This window comes from Protopterus annectens, chromosome 8.part0 (assembly GCF_019279795.1).
Source record: "Protopterus annectens isolate FY-2018-M chromosome 8.part0, PAN1.0, whole genome shotgun sequence".
Lineage (NCBI taxonomy): Eukaryota > Metazoa > Chordata > Ceratodontiformes > Protopteridae > Protopterus > Protopterus annectens.
The window spans coordinates 1,342,887,464-1,342,914,888 of record NC_056741.1 but is presented as its reverse complement, the minus strand read 5'-3'; the positions used below and the strand labels follow the sequence as shown (position 1 = coordinate 1,342,914,888).

Sequence of the window (27,425 nt, the reverse complement as noted above, 5' to 3'; positions counted from 1 at the left end):
TTGTTTATCTTGTTGAGTTGGTGGGTCCCCATTAATAGAGGTGAAATAATTCCAGTATGAATCTACATTGTAAAAAGTTTCTTGTCTGATAATTTTATGTATATATGAAAGTTTACCTTTATCAGAAACTTTATGCTGTAAATTTATTATCAAGTAATCAATCAGTTTTGGAATAGATTCTTTAACTGTTATAGACATTAGATCTATTCTATCAATGAGATGTTGTCTAAAGATCTGAACCTCTAACCAGCAAGTTTCTCTTAGATCAAATTCTTGTTTTAAGAAATCTAGATTTTAACTTTATTATCAGATATCAGCTGATACCAGTACTTTAGATTATTATCTATAGCTAAATGAGCTCCTTCAGAAGTAGATGACATAAGCATACCCTGAGTATAAATTATAGGAATACAATAAAATTCCATTCCCTATACTTAGGGTGCATGAATATAAAGTTACAATAACTAATAATAATATTTAATGGGTAACAGACCATATGTTTAGGTGTAATAGGTGAAGTACAAAATTCCTTTAGCAACCACAACATGGAGTTATTTATAATCATATTTTATGTGTTAAGGAGATTTTCATGAAGTGCATACTAATTAGCTCCCAATAATCTTTCCATTTTGCGACATATGACAGATCTATTAATAAAGTAATAACTTTTATAATAGAAGAGATAATATATAAATTAAAGTCTGGAAAAGAAATACCCCCTTGAAACCAGCTATTAGTATGTTTCTTTAATGCAATCCTAGGTCTATTAGGTGCCCATAAGAAATTTAACATTAGTGTATTCAGTTTCTTGATAGTTATTTTTGTAGGTGAAAGTATTATTGATTGTATTAAGTATAAAATCTTGGGGAATATTATCATTTTAATAATTGTAAGTCTCTCCTCCATAGTAAAAACATATTATTCCAGGTATTAAAAAGATTTTGTATATTAAGAAAACAGGTATTATAGTTATTATATATAATAGATTTAATATCTTTAGATAGTATTATACCTAAATAAGTTATCTGACCTGAGTTGGGTACATATTTAGTAAAATCACTAATGAGAGTATTTTTTCGTGTATATATAGGTAGTATTTTAGTTTTTCTTCATTGAATATTAAACCAGAAATACTTTTAAAATTCATCATTTTATCAAATAAAGACTGCATAGAAGAATTAGATCCTGCTGATGTAATTAGAACATCATCTGCAAAAAGTTGAATTTTTGATGTTGTATTTTCTTCTATTTCAAAACCCTCTATGTCAGTACTGTTTCTAATCAAATTAGCCCAAGGCTCCATTACTAAAGTGAATAATAGTGGAGAAAGTGGACATCCTTGCTTTGTACCTTTAAGAATGGGTATTTTTTGTGAAACATATGTTCCTACCGTAATATAAGCCAGCGTTCCTTTGTATAAATGCTCAATTAAATTTACAAATGCATCAGAGAAATTTGTGCATTTCAGTAAGGTAAACAGATAGTCCCAACTTACTGAATCAAATGCTGAACCTATATCAAGACTAATAAGTGTTAAATCTTTCTTTTTCCTATTTGCAAAATCAATTAATGTTAAAGTTCTTCTTATATTATCAAAAGTATTTCTATTTACAATGAAGCCCGTCTGATCTATGTCTATAATGCCGGGATAATTGTCTTCAATCTATCAGCAAAAATACTCATAAACATTTTATAATCAACATTAAGTAATGAGATGGGTCGATATGAAGAACATCTAGTTGGATCTTCATTAGGTTTTAAAATTGGTGAAATAAATGTATATTGCCAAGATGGGGGGGTTATTAACTCAGTTTGGGCCAGAATAAAAACCTTATGTATTAATGAATATGTAGTTTTAGAAAGGATTTTATATATCTCTGGTATAATACCATCATTACCCGGTGCTTTGTTTGATTTAAGCTTATTTATTTGTGTAATAACTTCTGTATATGAAATACTCTTGTCCAATAGTTTAATCTGTTGTTTATTAAGCTTTTTATTCGTGTTTGTGGTTATAAACTCCTTTATTTTATCTTTAGGTTCCATGTTAATGTTGTTATGGTTAATCTTGTGAAAGTGATTTCTAAATTCATCCAGTATTTCTGGTATACTAGAAACATTCTTCTTTTTCCTTAGAGAAAAGATTTCTTTGATATGGTTTTGTTTATTCAATCTTTTTGTTTTATTTTTAAGTCTATGTAAGTATTTGGGGCTTATTGAATAAGACAAAACTTGTATTCTCTAAAGTTATTTTAACTTTATGAGTCAAAATTTCTTTGTATTTCTCATTTAGTTTGTTTATTTCTTCAATAACTTTCTTGTCCATAATATTTTCTTTATTATTATGTTTATAAGAGTCTAGTTTACTTTGAATATCTAACAATTCCTTATCCCAAGATTTCCTTTTGTTATTATACCATCTGATACTTTGTCCATATAGATATGATTTTAAGGCATCCCAAACATAGACAATGGAGACTTCAGGAGTATTATTTATGTCTAGAAAATGTTGTACTTCTTAAAGTATATATTCTTTATAGTCTTTTAGCTGAGTTAAGTATGCTGGTATCCTTTTGATCTGAACATTATGAGTATTTTTTATCATGAATTCAAAAACAATTGAGTTATGATCAGATATAGGACATGAAATGATTTTGGAATTAATTAAATCTTTTACCATCTGGTTAGAAATAAAGACCCTATCTATTTTTGAATAAGTTTTGTATCTGTTAGAAAAAAAGGTGTATGGTAATGATTTTGACTCTATCTGATGATAAGAATTAGCAAAATCATTTAAATGTTTTGCATTAGATGTAATTCTTCTTTTCTTTATAGTGGTAGTATCACTTTCATGTAGTATACAATTAAAATCACCAGCTAAAATAATATCCCCTACAGAGAATGATATGATCTTATCAATATGATGTTTCACTGTATTAATACCAATTCCAGGTATCCAATATACATTAATTAAAGTGTAAGTCTTCCCATTAATTTGTATTGTAACCATACAAAACATTCCTTTGTCATCCTGATAAGACTTAATGGTTTTAGGAATGGGCATACTTTTATTCCATAAAATAGCCACTCCTCTTTTTTTCTGAGTGTGCTCTGAACTAACCAATACTGTATACTTATTAGTGGCTAGTTTATCAATATCTTTTTCAAGAGATGGGTTTCTTGCAGGAAGACTAGATTGGCCTTGTGTAGATTAATGTATCTTATTAGGCTTGCCCTTTTACACGGATTATTCAATCCATTAATGTTTAAAGAAATTCCTTTTAAAGATGTCATTTGGCATTTTTAAAACTCAAGAATCTTATGATCGAAATAACAAATAACAAGATAAATAATGTTACATCTCCTCTTTTAGGTGTACCTTTAAATATAGCTGTATTTATTAAATCTCTTATGGGATTTTGTATAGGATTCAATTTTGTTTGTAGTGACAATGAGTGTACAAAATATATTGTGGATGTCAAAACTATATACATATAACAATGAACAAGTGAAAATAATATAAGGATTAAACCTTGCATCCCGCCTGGAGTTGAAAACTCCAACTTAGAGCAGTATTTACTACTCAAGTTAACCCCTACCCTAAGCAGCAGTACCTCAGCTACCACCTTATCAATTTAATACTAGTTATATTTAACTGAGGTTAACAGTTTTCAATTCAATTATCTATCAAGACAAAACTACACATTTGGTAAAACAGCATCATATAAACTAAAATAAACTTTTTTTTTTTTTTTTTTAAAACTGTTCATACTATTATATAGATCTATGTAATATATAACACTTGTATTCTAATAGCATTCAAATAATCTTAATGTTAGAAATCAAGAGGAGAGAAAATTATGTTCTAACATTCATTTAAATCAAAAACTTTGGCTAATATGATTCAGACATTACATGCATTAAGATGCATCTATTTTCTGTCATGTGAATTCTATCAACAGCTTCCAAAAAAAATCTTGAATTGTTTGTATATGAGCATTTACTTAAACTCATTATTGTCAATAGAGTAAAATATTGTATTCATAAAAATTATTATAAATCATATTGCATAGTTATGCATATTCTCAGAAACACCTGCGTTATTACCTAAAAAAAAGCCATCACACACATAAACACAGACACACACACATACATATACACACACACATATACACACACACACATACCCACACACACACACACACATATACACATACACATATATACATACACACACACACACACACACACACATATATATATATATATATATATATATCTGATCTCACTGAGTTGTGTGTTAGTAGAGCACTATCCTACTTGCTGTCCCTAGAATAAATCTGTCTGCTTTATACAAAATAATGCACAGCAAACACATATTAGTAACCAGATTTTACAATCATGCTAACCTACTGCTTTAAAATATATCACATGACATTTCTTCCAGAATAGAGTTATAAGATTATTTATGCTTGCCAATCAGATGAATTAAATGAGTTATAGTAAAGTATTTGTTTGGGACACAAGTTTTTAACACAGATTATTATGCTACTGTTAAGTAGATTTTCAAAAACATTTAAATAAATGTTTCATTTTCTTTGCCTTCTAAAATAAGATATTTACTTGCTACAAGAAACTACATCATCCAAACTCATCATAACTGACATATTTTATGAATAGAGTATTTTTCCTGAATCTGTGGTGTGTCAGTGTGATAACCTTGTCAATGTTTATACTAACTGCTTTCAGTTTCTCTGTGAAAATTCTGTGAGTGAAGCTTCTGAGGAAACTCATGGACACTATGCATGAGACAGCCCACATCCCAGATTGTCTCCCTTAACATTTTGGCGGGAAACTTATTAAAACTTGTGGCAAACATTCATTTTGTCAATAGAGTAAAATATTGTATTCATAGAAATTATTATAAATCATATTGGATAGTTATGCAGATTCTCAGAAAAAAAAGCCATCACACTCACACACGCACACACATACACACACACACACACATATATATATATATATATATATATATATATCTGATCTCACTGAGTTGTGTGTTAGTAGAGCACTATCCTACTTGCTGTCCCTAGAATAAATCTGTCTGCTTTATACAAAATAATGCACAGCAAACACATATTGGTAACCAGATTTTACAATCATGCTAACCTACTGCTTTAAAATATATCACATGACATTTCTTCCAGAATAGAGTTATAAGATTATTTATGTTTGTCAATCAGATGAATTAAATGAGTTATAGTAAAGTATATGTTTGGAACACAAATTTTAACACAGATTATTATGCTGCTGTTAAGTAGATTTTCAAAAACATTTAAATAAATGTTTCATTTTTTATGCCTTCTAAAATAAGACATTTACTTACTACAAGAAACTACATCACTTAAACTCATTATAACTGACATATTTTATGAACAGAGTATTTTTCCTGAATCTGTGATGTGTCAGTGTGATAACCTTGTCAATGTTTATACTAACTGCTTTCAGTTTCTCTGTGAGAATTCTGTGATTTGAAGATTCTGAGGTAACTCAAGGACATTGTGCATAAGACAGCCCACATCCCAGATTGTCTCTCTTAACATTTTGGTGGGAAACTTATTAAAAACTAGTGACAAACATTCATTTAGCAGTGTAAATGCATCTAAACATGACAGAACCTCCACAATGTATTCCACAGATCATCACAGCCTCTATGCAAGTGAAATTAAACTCAAAATTACCAACAAGCAATAAAACTCAGCATTCTTCTCCCAACTCAATTTTCATACAAATCCTATTATTCACTGTGCCCACACAGTCTAAAGCATTTCTATATATTAATAAAGAAAAGAAAAGAGAGTAGAAAATAAAAGGGAGTGAGGCAGAAATAAAAAATGTAAGAGAAAGCTGTAAGAAGTATATACAATGGAATGTTACTTACTGTTTATATTAATAGAGTTAAAAATAAAACATATTATTTACTCTTATTTAGTTCTGATTATTATTAGTTAAAGCATGACAGATTATTTACAAACAAGCATAAGCAGTATAATCAAGAAAGTATAATTAGAAATAGCATTTGAAGAACTTATAAACTTTTACAAGAAATAAATATGTTATTATTCTATTAATGATATTTTCATTACTGTTCTCTCCTGCCCTCCCCACCCTTTACCCACTACATAATCTAAATAGAATGTCATTGTTTAAACAAAGAAAATAATAAAAGAAGAAGGAAAAAAAAGGTAAAGATAAAAAATGTATCAAATTACTAACCTTACTTTTTCAGAAATAAAACAAATCGAGTCACAGCCTGCCATTAAATCCTCAGGCATTTTGACTGGTTATGAAACAAAACATTTCTTTGCACATAGAGAATAACTTTGATTAAATCTTTTCCAAAATATTTGTGGCTTTCTGGAAATGCAGGAACTATATTCAAAAAGATTAATAATGAACTAAAGTGATGAGAGAGAAAAAAAAACATATAACAAATCATTTGTTTTTAGTCTCTTCTTCTTCTCTGAAGTCTTCCAGGAAGCTTCAGTTGCCAATCTCTTTAATGAAGAACTAGCCCATTCCATTTCTTCTATTTTATCCAAAATCCTTTTTCTTTGACAAACAGTAAAGCAGAGTCTAAATCATCGAAGACCTTAGGACCATCAGGAAGGAAGATTTTAAGCTTGGCAGGAAACAGAAGGTATGTTTTAAACTGTGCTTTTTAAGCTCCCTTATTAGTGGCAGAAAAACTTTTCTTTTAGCAATTACCATGGAAGAATAGTCATTGTCAAAACGCACAGTTGTCTCATTAAACTTAACAGGAGCTTTAGCCCAAGCAGATTTAAGAACCATCTCTTTATCAAAAGATGATAGAAATCTAACTATAACTGATCTAGGATAGTTTTTGTTAGAGTTAGTATTAGCTATAGATCTATGTGCTCTTCGATACCAAAAGAGAATGCTTCTGGTAAATCTAAAGTTTTAGGGAGCCATGTTGTTAAAAAAGAAGTAATATTGTTGCCTTCAATATTTTCTGGCAGTCCAAAAATCCTAATGTTATTGCGCCTAGATCTATTTTCCAGGTCATCCAGCTTTGTTTGTAAATGTGTATTTTGTTTCAGCAGAAACTCAATGTTGATTTCCTGTTCTTGTATTTTATTTTCCATGTCATTCACAGCTTCTTCTATGCCTGTCATCTGGATCTTCTGTTGTTGCAGGTCCATATGTAACAAGTCTATTTGTTTTGTAGTTTTTCTATGAAAGTGTCTATTTTAGTATCCATTTTATCCATCTTAGCAGTAAGTTGCTGGACTATAATTATCAGAGACTGAAGTTCTTTCTTGATGCTGGAGTCTTGAGAATTTGTCTTACTGGAACTCATTTCAGACTGATAAACTGACAGGAAAATTTCCAAAGTAATTTCTGACAGGAATATTATTAAGATTTCCTTTCTTTTTTAGATATAGTTCAAGAACTATATAAAACAAACATATTTAGAAAGAAAATTACTTCAAGAATTAATTTTTTAAGTAATTAATTCCTGTCAATGTAATGAAATTGGTGGATCTGAAGAAATCTGCTGCTATCCTGTGTTCATCCTTGGCCACGCCATAGCTGTCACTTCTGAGTTCAGTTTATGCAGTTTGCTGAAGATGTAAATTTAATCTTTATAGACAGCCCCCCTTTCTGAGGACTCTTGGTGTTCAGGCCACAAACTGTATAACCCTTAAGGGAGAAAATGGCCAAATCCTTTCTGCTGTAATAGTTAAGTTTTGTTCTCCATAAAAAACTTTTAATAGTTTTCATATGGGCCAAGAAACACTCAGCTACTGTTAGAACATGGAGGATAGCCAGTACAAATAACAATTATATGGCTGTCAGACTCTCGACATAGAGGTTTTGACCCTGTCTTTGCCTCAGATTACCTACATTTGAAAAGTACCCTGAGCACTGGAGTAGCCACATGGGAAAGGGCAAGAGTGAATCTTTAAGAATGGCTGATCCATTTGGGGGAGAAAGTCAGTGATGTCATACTGCAGCAACATATCTGGGGAAAGTCCTTTAATGTGCTGTGCTTCATAGGGATTCAAGGATGTGAACCCAGCCAAGGGATGCTTATACTCCAGCTGAGCAGCCTGAGTGTGTAAGAACACCCACTTACATCAGCTCTGTATGTTTGTTTATTGTATGAATCTTTGTATGAGTGTATGTATGTATGCATGTTTGGGCATTGCTAGACATTTCGTCATATGTCAAAGGCTAGATAACAAAGCAGTGTAGTATCGCTGTTTGTGCAAGACTTCTGTGCATTTTAATGGGGAGTTTCTCATCGCCACACTCTTATATGACTCTGGAGTTAGTATGTACCTGTTAGAGTATGCAAGGTGCTTTATTCCAGTGTGGGTGAGGGTGCATGAAGGCTTGTCCCCTGCTTAAAAGCTTATTTCCATATTAGCTGATGGGGTCTAGGTAAAGTGTGTTCTCAGTCAGTGAGCAATGGATTTTTGAGTGATTGTTCTTTGAGCATTCATTGGAAAGTAAAAAAAAAGGTAGTTAGTTTGCTTGCAGAGAGGGAAACAAATCAAGAAATGTAGGGAATTAAATAAATAGTAGATAGTAACCAATACTAAATTGCTCTTTTTAATGTGTGTAACATTATTCATACATTCCTTCTTGTTCCTTCCATTTCTGTCATGCTATAAAGTGAGAAAAGGTTAATGTTTTCTTTTGACTTTACTTTGTTGTCCCATCCTATTTTTATGCAAAATTCTTCCATATAGTATTAGGGAATTTTTTTATCTCAGACATTCTTCTGGCTATTGCTTGCCAGCTATAAAGTTTCCCTTGACCATGCTTGTGAGGAGACCCATTATATGTAGCCATCAGGATTTTCCCTTAGAGCCTATCTCTGGTTGTGTGTGCTAGCCCTGACAAACGGAGCTTTTTCAGTGCTGGGCCTTTCAGCAGGTGAATTTCTACATAGGCTCAGCCCTCAGCTACAGTACAGGAGTGACTTGCTGAGTACACATGTCCTGGTCCTTATGTTGTACATGCAAGGAAACCCATTATTTGCTGTATGCCAGTATCTCAGTGAACCAAAATGCCTCCCTTCTAACCAGACTTGGATCATGGTCAAATGGGGCCTTAGGACAATGGACTAGGGTTCCATGCTACCCAACACCATACCCCCCAAAGCACCCCCCCCACCATACCAATATCATATTTAGCTGTTTTTCACCAATTACCATAAAACAATGCTCAAGGGTCTTTATTTTTACAATGAATCCAAAGCTTCAAATCTGAAACTTTTTTTTTTACTTTTAAGTTTCACAGCAAAAACATTGATAGCTGTTTACCACTAAAACAAACAAAAAAACTAACACTGCAAGTAGATTTAGCATAAGCAACAGTAAGCCTCAATTTCCTTGAGACTCTCATTTAAAGTGCATCCAGCAACCATATCTGTCAACAAATTCAGGACAAACCAAAAAATAATTCGAGACAATCAGGGACACTTTTAAAATATTAGCATTACTAACTTGAGATATTGACAGGATAAGAAAAAGTGAATTAATATATATATTTCTAAAATAAAAGAAGAGCAGATTTGTTAGTTTGGGTAACCAGCAGCTTACATTATGGTTGTGCATATCAGCAATTTTTAAAAAGTGGGGTGGAGCTATGTAAATACCATAATACCATTTTACATATGTATATTTATGTGATGGGCATCAGGCATCCTGTTGAAAGAGCAGAATGCCTACACAGACAGGTGGTTGACAGTTGTGCGAAATCAACGACCCCTGAGTAGGGGAATATTTTTTTTTCCTTGGGATTGTGCAATCTCAGAGTGAATATATATATATATCAGGGATGTTGGACAGTACATGGTGGCTTGCCCTTCTGCAAAAACACTTGGACTTGGTTTAATCCATTCCAGGGTAATCTCTGGATCATACACAGAATCGGATGTCTATCAATTGAATGTATAACAGGAGGAAGAAAATCATGGCAAAAATTAGGAAGTGCAACACCCAGCAGGATAAAATCACTCTCATTAAAGTAAACAAACAACTCAGAGGACAAAGTCTACCAAAGCCAAATCTGAGGTAAGTTTGGCCTCCCAGGCCAAGGGCAACCACAAAGCATTCTTTAGCTATGTCCACAGCCTCAAAGGCAATACACAATTGTGTGCAGCACTCATTGTAAATGGAGTCACCTACACTGACCTAGAAGATATAGCTGATGGCTGATAAATTCAGTTCCAACTTTACTCTTGTCCCTGCCCCATCAACCTTCCCTCAGGAAATATCATCAAGTATAACTCCCTCTACTGTCACTAGGGAACAGGTCCTTAATGCTCTCTCTGAGACCAAGAACACTGCATCAATGGGCCCAGTCAATATCCCAGGATGCCTTATAAATAGCATGAAACATGACCTATCAGGGCCACTGGAATTACTATTTAACTGTAGCCTCCAATCAGGCTTCATGCCTCATAAATGGAGAAAGGCAACAGTCATCCCTTTGCACAAAGGTGAGCCATCTACAGACCCATAAGCCTCACTAGTCTTATATGTAAAGCCATGTAAAGAATTATCATGGAGATGATCGATAGAGATATAGTAAACCTCCAGACACTGGACCCAACCCAGTTTGGTTTCATAAAGGGCAGATCATGCATACTCAACCTGGCGGACTTCTTTGAGAAGGTCACCAAAGCAATGGATGAGGGCAAAATCGTTCACACTGCCTATCTTGACCTGGCCAAGGCATTTGACACAATACCCCACTCGGACATTGTTGACAAACTCAGGAGGTTAGGTGCAAACCCATATGTCACCCAGTGGATAGCCAACTGGCTCACAGACAGGACCCAGGAAGTTAGAATTGGGGAGTCTACTGCTACAAAGAGGCCAGTCACAAGTGGAGTCCCTCAGGGATCAGTCCTTGGATGGCTCCTTTTTGGCATTTACTTCTCAGAAGTCAAGGCCAATGTCAGTAGTCTCTGGCTGACTAAATTTGCAGATGATTGCAAATTAGGAACTGTCATTGAATCTCACACTGATACAAATGTTCTCCAGGAGGGGCTGACACAGACAAGCAACTGGTGTTTGAGTCATGGACTAAAACTAAATGCCAAGAAGTGCATAATAGTATCCTTTGGGAAGTCATCCATCCCTGGTAACTGTCATATTGACAACACACCCCTTAAAGTTGACCAGTAGTCAGGGACTTAGGGACACACATAGATAGTAATCTAGCCTTTGATTATCACGTGTCTACAGTGGTGAGGAAATCATTCTATGTTCCGCAACTTATAAACAAAGGTATGGCATCTAAGTCCAAGGAAGTCATTGCTGCACTGTATTCGGCATTCATCAGATGTATCATTAAGTACAATGCCCCCGTTGGTATGTACCTAACCAGGCATATCCAACAACGGGAACGTCCACAGAGGTTCCTCACTAAAAGAATACAGGGCATAAGTAATATGTCCTATGCAGATCACCTCAAGGCCCTATCCCTGTATTCTGTCTCCTACAGGCTTTTGAGGGGAGATCTATGCCTGGCATACAGGACATTGTCATACCCCATCCTGATGGACCTCCTGCATATCCACAAAACAAACAGTACCAAAATTACCTGTTCTAAAGACTTAAACCTTACCTGTGATATAAATAGGACCTGCTGGAGAGATAGGTATGTATCCCAGGGACTACCCCGTCCATGGAACAGGTTCCCCATCCATGTGAAGCAGAGTTCCTCCTTAATCCAATTCAAGTGCAACTTGGACAATTGGATGGGGAAACCGGAAATTCATCCCTGGTTTAGCAGCTATGTCTCTGATGCAAACAGGTAACCTGAAATGATTAATCTCCCAGGCCCATGCTTACACTTATCAAGGGTATCAGAACTCATCAGAGATTTGGGATGCATGGTTAGGCTTAAAAAGGCAGTTGTGGTCATTAGCCTAGTAAACACCTATGACCCAATGAATGTTATAACATTGATATACTGGGTTTCAGTGCACTGTCCTTCATTCAAGTGTCTGCCATTCATACATATGTGTATAGTTTAAAATAATTATTTACAGACAGACCATTAAAACATTAATTATGATAAACCTGTACTTAAACTGCACCTTGTTAGGCTTTGTTTTATCCTAGAAATAGTCTAAAAATAATGAGTTTCTTGTATCTGTATCTGAATATTTTTTATTTAGCATAAGAATTTAATTCGTACACTGGTTGTGCTGCAATCAAAGGTTTTGAGATTAACTAGGTTTTGATTCTGTTTGGATTCTGTATAAAGGCAAGTGAACTGTTGAGCTTTCTCCTTTTTTTCTTTTGTGATATATTGAATGTAACAGAAGTAAGTTTTCAGTAAAATTCCTTTACATGCAACAGTCTTCTGAAACTTAGTACCATGAGAGCAGCTCCAAATACTGAGGATAGACGATAATAGTAATTTTGAGTATGGAAAGAAGGACAACTAATGATATGCAATACTCGGTAATAAAATACTTATGTGTAATTTCTTTACTGATGATGAGGTGGAAGAAAAGTTGTGAATTTTGCAAGTGACAAATTGATTTACAGTAGCAGTGCCTCTAGAGATGAATACAACAGGCACCCAAGGAAACGTGTAGCCTGGTCAGGAGTATGGTAATTAAGTATGAATGTAAAGAGCCATGGATCCACATACTTTGTATATAGAAACTCAGGGGGCACAATAGAACTGGGGAGTGATACTGATAACAGCCAAACAAGAAGGTGACCAGGGGGCAGTTATATCTGATGGTCTGACTGTTAGTTGTTAAATAGTGGAACTGAGCAATGTAGTACAGTATGTTGTTACGAAATCAGTAATTAGGGCTCAACTAGAATATTGTTTTCTTTTCTGGAAATCAATACATCTTCAAAGATACAATAAGAATAAAAGCAACTCTGAGAACACATAGCATAAGGTGTAAAGATTTCATTTACTGAAATGTGGCAGGAAGGTGAAGGTTGTAAGTACAGATACTGGAGGGTAGGCACTGACTGATTTTTTAAATACCTCAGTGGTACAAATAACATTCAAGAAGGAGCCCTTTTAAAATAAAAGTGTGATTTGTTCTAGAAAGAAACTTGGGGGTTGACTCAGGGAAGTAGCAGAGTCGTACTTATTACTAAGAAAGAATAGTTAATACCTGTCATACCTCACCCCATGCAGTGGGAGTGCTAAAACAAAAACTGGATTTAAGGCCGGACATGTGTAGACACAGCGGAACTAGTGATACTATTGGATGAGCCACATAATCCTTACTTATCGCATGGTTCTGAAGTTCTACCTTCTCTTACTTCATGTACAATATGACAGATTTGAGAGACACAAATCCCCCCGTATGGCATGGAAAAGAAGTAAAATATGTACGCAGAAATGAATAACATGCATTAATGTCTTAAGATGTAAGTAGCAAGCTAAATATGCAAGTACTTTCAACCCCTAGATGTGGCATTAACTATTATTATTATCATGTGTACTCTGTCATGATTTATTTCATTCTGAAAAACTGAAAAAAATTTAGATGTCAGAAACTCAGGACAAATGTAACATATGATATTTTAACAGTTGGTATACTGAACTAATTCTACTCGACTTATCAGTGTGATTGAAAGATAGATTACAAGAACCATGTATGCATATATTCCTATGTATATATGGGGAAATAATGGCAGAAATATTTTCCTGCAAATGTCCTCATAAAACATTCACATTTTTATATGCTTAATACTGTTGCAGTATATGGCATTTGGGGCACCTTTTGCCTAAGTTGTTCTGTTTTTGAGCTTTTCACTTTCTGTATGTTGCAGTATGGAATACGTTGGGCTACTTACCCCCCCCCCCAACATTTAATTTACATTTTGTGCTTTCTTATTCAGTTTTAAGATGTGGTGTAGTTGCCATGGAGTGCTTGATATAAAATGTAGGAAATGAGAAATCTTGCTCAGATTCTAGTACTAGAATACCTTTCTATACCCCACAGCATGGACAAATCTCTGTTTGGCATTAAAGTTACCTGATAAACATGAAAATGTAGAGGGGTTGGGGTAACGTCAGCGCTGAATTGAGAAACCACTACAGTAAAGACTGAAGAAGTATTTTCTCCACTGTGGGAGAGAGCAATGGTGCAAATGAAAGGAAATGAGTTCAGCATTGTTGTTGTACTGCAGTAGTGTTAGCTCTATGAGCCGATGTGCTGCAGTAGCTACATGACAGCTACGGCATGGCAGAATGCAGTGGGCTGCACAGGAAAGCACATGAGCAACAGCAAGCAGCAGCATAAGAGAGAGCGTAGCAAAGGAAGAGTAGGTGTTGAACTCAGCCATTTTTCCAAAAACTGATGTTCATGTTGACTAATAAGCTGTATCAAACTAGGTGTGCCTACAAACACATTCAACAAATAAACTGTTGTGTACAGAAAGTTGGGTTGGCTATGTTACATATGTACAGAAAGTGTGATAATCAAGAGAAGTGTAATTTACGTGTGTGTGTGTGTGTGTGTGTGTGTGTGTGTGTGTGTGTGTGTGTATATATATATATATATATATATATATATACATACATATATATGCTTGTATCATGAAAGGTAGAAAACTCAAAAGAGAGAATCACAAATGGTAGAATAAAAAAGAAAGATTCAAAAAACACTGAATGACTCATAAGAGTGCATCACAAACACTGAATACTTCTCTCCCATTAAAAAAGCCCTTTATCTGTAAACTACAACTATAAAATGGAGATCAAGTGATTAAGGTGTGCAGGGGGGCTTTGCATTCTTATTGAAAATAAGAAAACAGGATTCAAGTTGGCATTGCTTGTTTAAACCAGAGTTTATTAACTTAAAACAAGAGATAAATGCTTTCAACTTTATCATAGTTTTATCAGATCTAAGTCATACATAACAGTAACAATATAGGCTTTAATCTAAGAGCACTTAAACAGATCACATTATGTATATATGTATGTGTATATGTATATGTATATGTATATGTATATATATATATATATATATATATATATATATATATATATATATATATTGGTCTACTTCGAATGACCGAAGCGCCACGTCACCGACACCCGGAAGACTGAGACGGAACGACCGAACAGGTAGGTTACCGAAAACGTGATATCCCGACAGCTGAGAGACCGACAACGGCAGCATGTGAGCGCGATACGGTAAGTGTGTGAAAGTGAAAGATTTAGGATTGGGGAGCGGACAGGTAAGTGTACGATAGTGAGGGATTTTAGGTTAGGGTGTGGGAAAGGTGAGTGTGCGGTAGTGTCGGACTAAGGGTTCCGGTGAGGTAAGTGTGTGGAAGTGATGTAGAGCAGTGTAGGGAAGGGTTAAGTGTGTCAGGGTTAGAATGCGGGTGGAGTGAGTGTGCGATAGTGATGGGCTGAATGTTTTAGGGTGGGTTAAGTGAGTTAGGGTTAGGGTGCAGGTAGGGTAAGTGTGCGATAGTGACGGTGTTGAGGTTTAGGGGTGGGTTAAGTGAGTTAGGGTTAGGGTGCAGGTAGGGTAAGTGTGCGATAGTGACGGTGTTGAGGTTTAGGGGTGGGTTAAGTGAGTTAGGGTTAGGGTGCAGGTAGGGTAAGTGTGCGATAGTGACGGTGTTGAGGTTTAGGGTGGGTTAAGTGAGTTAGGGTTAGGGTGCGGGTTGGGTAAGTGTGCAGTGTCGGACGTTAGGGTTAGGGTTTAGGTTAAGGTTAGTGGATATGTTATTGTGTGCAATGTGTAGTTGACGTTTTTTGTGTCGGTGTAGTGGTGTTCTGTTTTTTGAGTTGTTGGTGTTGTGTGTTTTTGGTTGTTTGGGGTCGGTAACTTGTGTGTCGGTGAATCGGAAGTTCGGTGATAGAAAGTAGACCCATATATATATATATATATATATATATATATATATATATATATATATATATGTGTGTGTGTGTGTGTGTGTGTGTATATTTATTCTATGGGATTATTTACCATGGTCAATGCAGCCAAATGTCAAGGACAAAAATGTCAACCACAAAAGGTCAGCAACACAAATGTTGACAGTCAATTGTGCATTTGCGAGTAAAATCCTCACCGCATGCAAAAAAAAAAACAAACATTTTTTTGCTTTTTTGCAGGGGGAGCAAGCCCCCTCCTAATTACATATACTAACTCCAAGATTGCACAATCCTTGGGGAAAAGGAATATTCCGCCTCCCAGGGATTGTTAAGCTATCATACCTGTTGACCATCTGCATATGTTAACTAACAATGGTCAATCAAGCAGTTGCCGACCAAATTCAGGAGTCCCATAGTCTATATCTATAGCTATATCTATATATGTATATCTAGCTATACATGTATATACACACACACACACACACACACACACACACATTCATATATATGTATATGTAATATATATGTATATATATATATATATATATATATATATATATATATATATATATATATATATATATATATATATATATATATATATTATATTTAATTAAAAAATATTTGCTTCCAGGGCTTACAGTGCCATGGTGGTGCAGCGGTTAGCATTGTCGCCTCACAGCAAGAGGTTCTCCTGTTCGATTCTCGGCTGGAGCACCTTCTATGTGGAGTCTGCATGTCCTCCCCATGGTCAAGTGACGTCTAAAGACATGCAGGTAGGTGTGTGCGTGAATGGGTGTGCCTTCTTTGAAGGCTGGGCATCAGGCTGGCAACTCAGCACTGTAAAAATCCACTGCCAATCATTAGCGGACCGGAGTTCCACTGTGGCGACCCCTAACCGGGAAAAGCCAAAAGACAGTAGTATTTGCTTCCAGGGCTTACCTGGAGGCTTCATTTGATGTGCAAAGGAAAGGGTTATATTTGTGGTGATCACTTCTAAAGTTGTTTAAGGGCTGTAACTTAATTTTATTGCATGAGTCTGAATTTTATGACCATGTCATAAAGGGTCTATATTACAAGACCGAAGACGCATTCTTTTGAATGCATCTTGGTCGAACATAAAAGGCTGAAAATGCAAAATATCAAGGTGGCTGTTAAGCAAATTCTTTCCGTGGGAAAGAATTTGCTTGGCCGCTTTGGTACTTTGATGTTTTCGGCACTGTAGTGCGGTCTCGGAGTTGGTATATTTAAGTAAGGGGGGTGGGGGGGGCAAAGACCCCCATTTAATGTGATGTTTGAAATTGTTTTTTATTTATTTATTTTTTTTGTTGGAACAGCAATTTTTTTTTTCCCTTGGAAAAAAATCGCTGTTCTGACACTTCGACATTGTAAGCTTTTGCTTACATAGGGTCGACTAATCACCATTCGCTTTTTTAAGCGTTCGGTGATCTAATATAGACCCGTCATAAACAAATGTTATATGTGGTTCATAAGTCAGGTGAAATCACATGCAAGTCATGTTACTACACAAGGTTGTTATTGTATAGCAGCATTGACAGGTACTAACATCATAAAATAAAACAGAACAAACCTGTCCTCATATGTGGTGTAAGTAGATTTCAGAGTAGCAGCATGAAGAAGAGATGTGTCCTAAATTATTTAGTGAAGAAGAGTTGGAAACACAGATAAGTGCTAAAAAAAGAAAAAAACACCACCACCTTAGTATGTTCTAAATTGCCTGTAACTATGAAATATTAGATAGTACTTAATTGTTAGAAAATATTGTAAATCTTGCAGAAACGTTACAGTATTTCTAATCATTCTTAAAATATATTAGTAGAAAGAAATATAAATTTTTGATCACTGTAAGGATCAACATCATATCTTTATGTTTCTCTGTATGTATGTCACTTTTATTGCCTTGGATCTAGGTCATGGGTATAAAGGTCAGGGGACCAGTTCACTTACTCAGTTTAAAATTAAACGTTGTTTCTTTATAATTTTGTACATTGTTGTGTTATTCTGTCGATCTACCTCCTGTTGTGTAAATGAATATATTGGTATTTCTCAATGAATAAATGTCTTAACTGTAATATTAGCTGATTAGCAGAAGACTGTGCCTTCATATACAGTAAACAGGAACACTTCAGTACTAAAATGAAGTAAATATAGTTTCTTTAGTTTTTTTCTCAAATACAAAAAAATCACTGATTTTATTTTATTTTTCTGTTTTAGGACTTCTCTCTTGGTCTGGAAACAGCGCAGCAGACATGCGTAAGCTGATTTGATTACGAATTTGAATTTAATGTTCGTTTTATCTTTAAGTTCAGTGTTTATGAGGTATTTGTGAGGGAAACACTTTAACCATTATGCCAACCCCCAACAAATATTAAGTCATACAGAGTAATTTCTGTTGCTTTTATTTGAATTCACAGACATCTGCATTCACAAGAGCTATTTGTACTGTTACTTGTATGGTCAGCTGGAACACAGTGTAACAAGATATTTAAAATATCAGATCTACAGATTACATTATATAACTTCATTGTGCGCACAACTGATGAAGTACAAAGGACATAATTTTCAGGGGCATGTAGGGAAAAGTATACGTCTGGGCCTCTGAGACAGAGTCCCTTATCAATCCAGTTATGTAGTGGAGATAAACGCATAACCCATTTGAGGAAAACACCAGTAAGTGCTGTATCAACAACAGCACATGGACCCTTTAATTGAACAATAATATTCACGTAACTCCAATGCTTCTAAAACCCTTTAATTTCCTCTTACCTCCATCTTCCTGCCATATCATAGCGACTAGTTAACTACTGTGGACTCAGACATAAAATTAAAATATTAAGCCAGCTAGATATTTTTTTTATTTCTTAATGCTATTCACGTTTGGAGAAATATTAAGTCACCCTGGAAGGGGACGGGACTGTGCAGCATACAAATTATGTCATTGTAGGCTCATTGAGCTGTGAAATGTTATATGGCATTTCACAATGGGAATTTTTTTCCTAGTTCCTTTTCAAATACTGGATGGATGCTCATGGCATCTTTACAGAAACACAGCATGACATTTAGTCACCTTTATCACCAAGTACAGTTCCATTATCTGTAACTTGACTCCCTGTGAATGTTTTAGAAATATCAAAAAAAAAGTCCCAAAGCAAAGGAAACATGTTCAAAATAAAGGATGCAGATGAATAAAAACCGAACAATTTTATTCCAGTACCTGACAGTAATAAGGTAAGCGCTTTCACAATAATTCAATATTGCTTCATCAGACCAGGAGTAACAGCTAACATAAGTCCTTAAATAACATTGTTAGGCCTCAAAATTCAAAGTAACCACTCAGAAGCCAACAAACCAAAATTAATTACAATTTAAAGACAAAGTTACTAATTTCTATTCAAAGGTTAACGTGCGATGCATTTATAGCTTCAAAGCAAAATTCCTTATAGTTCATATTTGTTTACAAATTCTATAAATGAATAATGATATAAATAATTAAAATAAAAATAAGAAATATATAAAAAAGAATATAAATATATATGAAAGCACACACATATCAAGTACATATAACTAAAAATATATCTAATAATTAGATGTGAGTATATATGTACAACTCATATGAATATAAATATAAATATAGTGTACACATTTACAAACATTATACTATATAACTCAATCATTATATTTAAAAATCATCCAAACACCAAAAATGAATAAATATGCATAATGTGCATAACTTAACACATCGCTACATAGCACAACTACATATAAATGCATGTAAATACTACAAGCCCTTCTTATACTTATTGACCCTTCTTGACTTCAGAACAGGTTTTAATGAGACACTGTCATTCAGACCATGTCCCCAATGAGCACCCAAACGTAAGATCCACTGCAGTTCTAATGTTTCTGTTCTATTAATAATATCTCCCATTCTTATATTTTCACCTACTGTTTGCAATACTTGAAATAAGAATGTGTGTTGTAGACCTTCTTTCAAACTATGTTTCGCTAATGCACTGTATTCTAAACCTTTATTAATACAATATGTATGATCCCTGATGCGTTCCCTAAGACGTCTATTTGTTTTACCTATATAGAATTTAGAACAGCAGGTACAGTGTGCACAATATATTACATTCCCTGTATTGCAATCAGCTTGAGTTCTTAGTTCCCAGAGTTTCCTTGTTTCTGGGTGTCTAAAGAAGCTAGACTCATCTATATGTTGACACTATGCACATTTCCCACATTTTCGTGTCCCATTTACATTAAATGATAAATGAGGTATTGTATTAGTATTTCCATTGCATAATAACTGTTTTAAATTCATCTTATATATGAATTTAGGCTGACGCCCCACTATAGCTGCAGTTTCCGGATCTGTAAGAAGTATAAGCCAGTTCTGTCTAACAATCTGTTGTACATTAGAAATATTCTGAGCATAAGTAAGAATCAATGGTACATTATCAAATGTGGATTTCACCTTTCTATTTATAGGCCTATCACTATAATAAGGATGGGCACGGTCCATCCTCTCATTGGTCACCTCTCTACGGATTCGAGTAAATTCATCTTTATTATAACCTCCATTTTCATATTCAATAGCCAATTGTGCCATGCTTGATGTAAAATCATGTTCTTCACATGATAACCGAGATACTCTGAGAGCTTGACCTTTCATTATTCTCTCAAAGGTAAATCTCGGATGCACGCTATTTCTATGTAAGTATGTTGGACAGTAGCATGCCTTTCTATATAATTTAGTGGTTAAAAAATTACCCACTTTTTCTACAGAGACATCTAAAAATGTCATTGATTTAATTGAATATTTCATAGTGAATTTCAAAAAAGGGCTAGTATTATTCAAATAATCATAGAATTGTATTAAGGCATTTTCATCACCTTCCCAAACAAGAAAAAGGTCATCGACAAACCGTCGATAAAACCCTATATATGGGTTCTGATTGTTTAGTATAAATCGATGTTCCCATTGTGCCATAACCATATTGGCGTAAGCGTTTGCACAGCTGGTGCCCATAGCGACACCAGCTGTTTGCCAATAGCATGCATTCTGAAAGATGAAAACATTATACTCTAATACCATCTCCAATAACATGCATAAGAAGTCAACATGTATTGGAGTTAGCTTTCCTGATCTCATCAGAAATTTCCGTACCATGTTTATTCCTTCATTATTTGGAATACAAGTAAATAAAGAGGTGACATCAAAGGTCACTAAAAATTCCACTTTGTGGTTCACATGATATTCTTTGTATAAATCCCTTAAAAACTGTTCAGTATTTTTTAGTATTATGGGACATTCATTAAGATGTTCCTTAAATTCCCCATCTAAATATACCGATATTGGCTCTGTTAACCAGCCTGCTCCTGCAACTATGGGGCATAATGGTGGTCTATATGCATTCTTATGAATTTTCAGTAACCCTTTTATCTGAGGTATTAAAGGTTCAGTTACCATAAAAAATTCAAATAAAGATTTATCTATTAAGCCTGATGATAAACATTCCATTAGATCATTCGTTATCCTATTCCTGAAAGACTCAACAATATTGAAATCAACTTTCTTAAAAGTAGTAGTATCAGACAACATTTCAAGCATGGCTAATACAGATGTATTCATTTTTGGTGTTTAGATGATTTTTAAATATAATGGTTGAGTTATATAGTATAATGTTTGTAAATGTGTACACTATATTTATATTTATATTCATATGAGTTGTACATATATACTCACATCTAATTATTAGATGTATTTTTAGTTATTATATATGTACTTGATATGTGTGTGTGCTTTCATATATATTTATATTCTTTTTTATATATTTTCTTATTTTTATTTTTATTTTAATTATTTATATCATTATTCTTTTATAGAATTTGTAAACAAATATGAACTATAAGGAATCTTGCTTTGAAGCTATAAATGCATCGCACATTAACCTTTGAATAGAAATTAGTAACTTTGTCTTTAAATTGTGATTAATTTTGGTTTGTTGGCTTCTGACTGGTTACTTTGAATTTTGAGGCCTAACAATGTTATTTAAGGACTTATGTTAGCTGTTACTCTCTTGTCTGATGAAGCAATATTGAATTATTGTGAAAGCGCTTACCATATTACTGTCAAGTACTGGAATAAAATTGTTCGGTTTTTATTCATCTGCATCCTTTATTTTGAACATGTTTTCTTTGCTTGGGGACTTTTTTTTGCTGTTTTACTAAGTGACGTTCACTTTTGGGTGTTTGTTCTTGTTAGAAATATGTAAACCATTGCAATTACAGCAAGGATGGAATGATAGAAAACTGCTTCTTCAGTACTTTACAATACACTATGGAAGGCACTGTGTATAAGAGGTCTTAATAAAAACACACAGTCACAGTAGCTGTGGTCTAACCTCCATTATTTCTGCCTTCCAACAGCGAATTCTGGAGGTGAACTGTGTATCACATAACATACAAATATCTAAGCTTGTTTATTAGCCTTAAAACTGAATGCCCATATATGCAACCCCTTTTTTAAAGTTAGACAAAATATCCTATGAACCTATATGAGTTTGTAGTGCATAACTATGAGGCAACATGCATTAATGTTACATATATCTCTATAAGATAGCATTACACTAAGTATGTCATGGGTTAATTACATCCGAATCAAACTGTTTACATACTCAAAAACACATTTAACAACTGAAACATTTCAGTCCTTAGTATAATTTTTACCTATGGAACAGCCTATTTTTCTCTCTGGTTTCTTCAGTAGTTTACCACATCTATAAAATTTAACAGGCCCATTTGTAGTGAATTTCTGGTCTTGCTTTTGGGACATTTCTTGCTGCTTTACAGCTTTATTTGGAGATAAAACGTCAGAAGTCTTTCTTTCTCTTCATCCCTCCATCTCTCTGCATCTCTTGACTATCACAGTTCTCATAGTCTTTGTTTTCTTGTAGGACATGTTCTGATTGCTCATCTTCCTAGTACTTCAGTTTCAGTGTATTTATCTCTTATAAATGTCCACATTTTTTATACAGCTAAACCCCTTCCTCAGTAACCACATTTAATCTTTAGTTTGGGTGATTTACAAACAACTTCAACTTCAGTTTGCAAATATTCCCCAGAATTTTCAGTTGGCACTTGGCATACTTAGAGTTAACTATACAGTATCTCAGTAGGCCTTAAATGTAACTGGAGAAAGATTGTGGGCTGCTGTAGCTGACATTTCAGAATGATAGAGTCAGATGCTGTTCCTTCAGTTTTTTGTTTTGCAAGACTTGGAAATAGGGAAAAGGTGATTTCTGTTTTAGTTTTCCATCTTTTCCCTTTTCTGCAAGTTTTGTGTGGCCTCAGAGTTGGTATATATAGAGTTTAGGAGTGTGGGGTTTTGCACTCATGGGGGTTGGGGGTGGGGTTTCAGGGGGACTTTCTGCCTTGCAGAAAAATGTTTGTTAGTGATGTATGATGTTTGCCATGTCCCTGTTGAGTATGTGATGTTCTGAAGGTGTATTGTTGGGTGTAATTAATCTCATGTTAATTGAATGACATGCCATTAATCATGGTGGATCCCTTCTGTATTCTTTATCTATTTTATATTTATCTGCATTTATTAAATGTGGTACTGTTTTGCAATTTTCATCATGGTACCATTTGTAGCTGATGCAGCTAATCTGCTTTTCAACCTCGTGCCACTAACAACTGAGCTCATGAGAAATTGAGCCCTTTGGAGTGTCCCCATATTCCAGGAGGATCATAAGATGATGATCATTAGAGATTTTGCTATTTTTTTCTACAGCTTTTTCTAATAAGATTTTTCACTCTTAGTTATTTTCATGTGATCATTGGTATGATGATACTGTAGATGTCTGTTATATGTCTGAATCATTCATGAATAGATCTGAATTCCTCACTTGTGTACTGCAGACCATTTAAAGATATGACAGCATCAGATGTGATTTGTCTCAAGAAGACTTTATTACATCAATCACACCTGTACTTGTTGTGTCTGTCAATTTGATTATTTCAAAGCACTTGGAAAATAATCCACTCATATGATATATATATATATATATATATATATATAAAAGGCATATTTGAACTGGAAGAAATCTACAAATTTCAAGTATCTGTCTTGATTGGGAACTATTATTCTGTTAGCGTTAAACACTAGGATTTGGACAAAACTTATTTTTTCCTAAAGAAAATTAAGACCAAATTTTGTTTATCTTTACAGATGATTTTTAATCACTCCATCCTTTTTGGTAACATCTTTCACTAACTATAGTTACTACTGTGTATCAGTATACTTATGTAATTATTTTTCATTTTTTTCATTGCTAACTACACTATGTCCAAAGATTCTCTACTTATTTAAACATTCTTCATGCTTCTCTGGTTAATACTTTGCCTGGTCTGTATATCACTTTCAGATAATAAGTCTGCCTATTTACAACTTTTGTAATCTTTGAGGTACCTTGTGCAAAAGCATGCTGTATACGCTTTGCAAGAGACTGGCACTTGCTTCCACTTGAATGTCTTGACCATAGACTTTCCAGAATTTTTTTATATCCATACATTCAGCTAGCAATTTAATTCTGTTAGGTTCATAGGTTCATAGGTTCATACTAGGCTATCTGCCCAAGGGCATTTATAAGCCTAGCCCATAGTTATGTGGCTTTCGCCACCCCTTTAGTTTGAATAAAAACTATGCCTATCATTTTGCTGTGCCTCTGTCAAGCAGTGACGCTGAAGTAATCCCTGGGGTATATCTGCAATCTCCCATCCATTGGTCAAGATTCCTCTTGAACAAGACCAGAGAGGTGCTCTGCCTCACATGTACCGGGATTTTGTTCCACAGCATAGGGAGTCTCTGGGTGATGAATCTGTCCCTCCAGCACATTCTATTTATAACCGTGTCAAGGTTTAAGTCTCCCGCCCTTGTGGTTCTGAGGGATCTAGATTTTTTGAGGTGAAGCATATTCATCAAATCTGGGTTTGACATGGCCTTATATGTCAGGCACAGGTCACCTCTGAGCAAGCGGTATGAGACTGAATAGAGCTGGAGTTCTTTCAGTCGGGCAGCATAAGACATATTTTTGAGACCCTTTATCCTTTTGGTGAGGATTTTTTGGGGCCTTTCAAGCTGCAGCAGGTGTCTGGTCAGATACATTCCGAACGGGGCATTGTACTCAATCATAGGTCTAATAAGTGATGAGTACAGGGGGACGATGACCTCCCTTGATCTAGATGTGAATCCCTTCATGATCAGGTGGGTGATATAGAAGGTTTTCCTAACTACTTTAGCAACATGAGTGTCAAACAAAAGGCTACTGTCAACCTGGGTCCCCAGATCTCTGATGACTTTTTCTGTGCTCAGTGGATTGCCACCTATATGGTAGCTAGGGGTAGCCTTGTTTTTCCCAAAGGGTATGACTATGCATTTTTGGCGTTTAACTTCAGGCCATGGCTCTGGCACCAGTTATCCATTTCTGTGAGGCCCTTCTGGAGGATATCTGTGTCAGATGTGTTTTCGACTATGGCGCCCAGTTTGCAGTCATCTGCAAACTTTGTCAGCCATAACCCTCCTGTGTTTGCTTGTACTTCAGAAAAGTAGATGCCGAACAAGAGTGGACCCAGGACTGAGCCCTGTGGGACACCACTTGTGACAGGCTTTGAGTCTGACATGGCTCCAGCAACTCTGACCCTGTGGGTTCTGTCACTTAGCCAGTTTGCAACCCATCTTGTGATGTATGGGTTTACATTCAAGCTGATGAGTTTTTCGATGATACCTGAGTGGGGTATTGTGTCAAGGCCTTTGCCAGGTCGAGGTAGGCTGTATGGACTGCCTTTCCTCATCAATGGCCTTGGTGACTGTCTCGAAAAAGTCAACCAAGTTTAAGAGGCAGGATCTGCCTTTGACAAAGCCAAACTGAGTTGGATCCAAAGTCTGCAAGTTCCCTATGTCTTTATTTATGAGTTCCATTATGATCCTCTCCATGGCTTTGCAGATAAGGCTTGTCAAGCTAATGGGGCGGTAATTTCCAGGGTCTGTGGAGGCACCGCCCTTATGAAGTGGGACCACAGTCGCCGTGCGCCACTCCTTGGGTACGTATCCTGAGGTGAGGCTAAGATTAAACAGCTGTCCTAACTGTGGGTTTAATTCCTCATTGAGTTCATGAAGCACACAGCCGGGGACACCATCCGGTCCCATGGATGCTGTGTTTTTGCCTTAGTGAGGGCAGTTCTCACCTGGGCGTTGGAGATGTTTGGGGGCTACAATCCTCTGGAATAGATATCTCTCCTTTTGGGGGAGAAGTTTGCACTGAACCTGTCAGCCAGTATGTTGGCAATGTGTGTAGGTTCAGTAATTTTCACATCATTTTGAACTAATTCTGAGCATATCTGGGAGTTTCCTCCTAGGTTTCTAACATAGCTAAAGAAGGCCTTATGATTCTCTTTAGAGTCCTTGGCGATTTTTCTCTCAAAATTTGCCTTGGATGATTTTATGAGAGCTCTTAGTTTTTACTTATAATGATCAAAGGTGTCTTACCTTTCAAGGATTTTGCTCTATCTTGTAGTAGCTTCCTCCTTTTGTTGTAGAGCTTGTTTATGGCTGGGGTCCACCAGACTGGACGCTTGCCTTTGGTACAGAGAGTCTTAGTTTTGTTTGGGATTGCCTGATCCATGCAGTCCTGTAGGTGCTGGTAGAAGGCATTTGTAAGTGATTCAGCGGTTTGAGTAATGTTTACCACTGGCTCAGGGGCCTTAAAGGAGACCACACTAGTTTTTAGAAGTGTGAAATCGGCTTTTGAGAAGTTTTTCACTGTGGTCTTTTTGTTTCAGGTGGGGCGGGATGAGGACCTCCAGCGAGATTAGTTTATGATCTGATCTCACCAGTGAGGGGTATACTTCGGTGTTGAACATTTTGATCCCATGTTCGTGATGATGAGATCAAGTATGTTTTCTCCTCTTGTGGGGATGGTGACTAGTTGTTCCATGGCATTTGAGTTTATGAACTCCAGGAATCTTTGGGTTAGAGTGTTCGGGCTTGAGTAGTGTTCCCAGTCTATATTAGGGTAGTTAAAGTCACCTAGTATGATGGTGTTTGGAGATACATTTATCCCTCCAATGTTTTCAGGAAGGCCATGTGAGGTTCCTGAGTTTGAGAGGGTGGCCTGTAACATGCTACAAATTGCAGAGCAGTCTTGCCTATGGTTAATTGCACCTGGATGGTCTCCGATGCATCATGCGTTGCCACCAACCTTGAGGTGTGGGTGTCCTTTATGAATATGGACACCCCTCCTTTCTTGGTGTTGTCCGGATTTTGGGGCCGGAACGCATGATATGAGGTGAAACCTGTTAGTGCTGGGGTGCTCTCAGGAGCCTTGAACCAGGTTTCTGTCACAGCACAGACATCGATGTTCTCCATATTGAGAAGGGCCTCGAGTGCGTGCATCTTGAGATTGAGACTTCTGGCA

At 35.5% G+C, this 27,425-nt stretch overlaps 1 protein-coding gene across 1 annotated transcript in view; it reads left to right on the top strand.

Annotated features, from left to right (window-relative positions):
- Window positions 1-27,425, top strand: part of CD3G (CD3g molecule) — a 101,516-nt gene that overhangs the window by 12,381 nt on the left and 61,710 nt on the right. Inside the window, exon 2 of the mRNA XM_044080890.1 lies at window positions 18,160-18,198. Coding sequence (XP_043936825.1) covers window positions 18,160-18,198 — 39 coding nt within the window. The remainder of the gene's footprint in view (window positions 1-18,159; window positions 18,199-27,425) is intronic.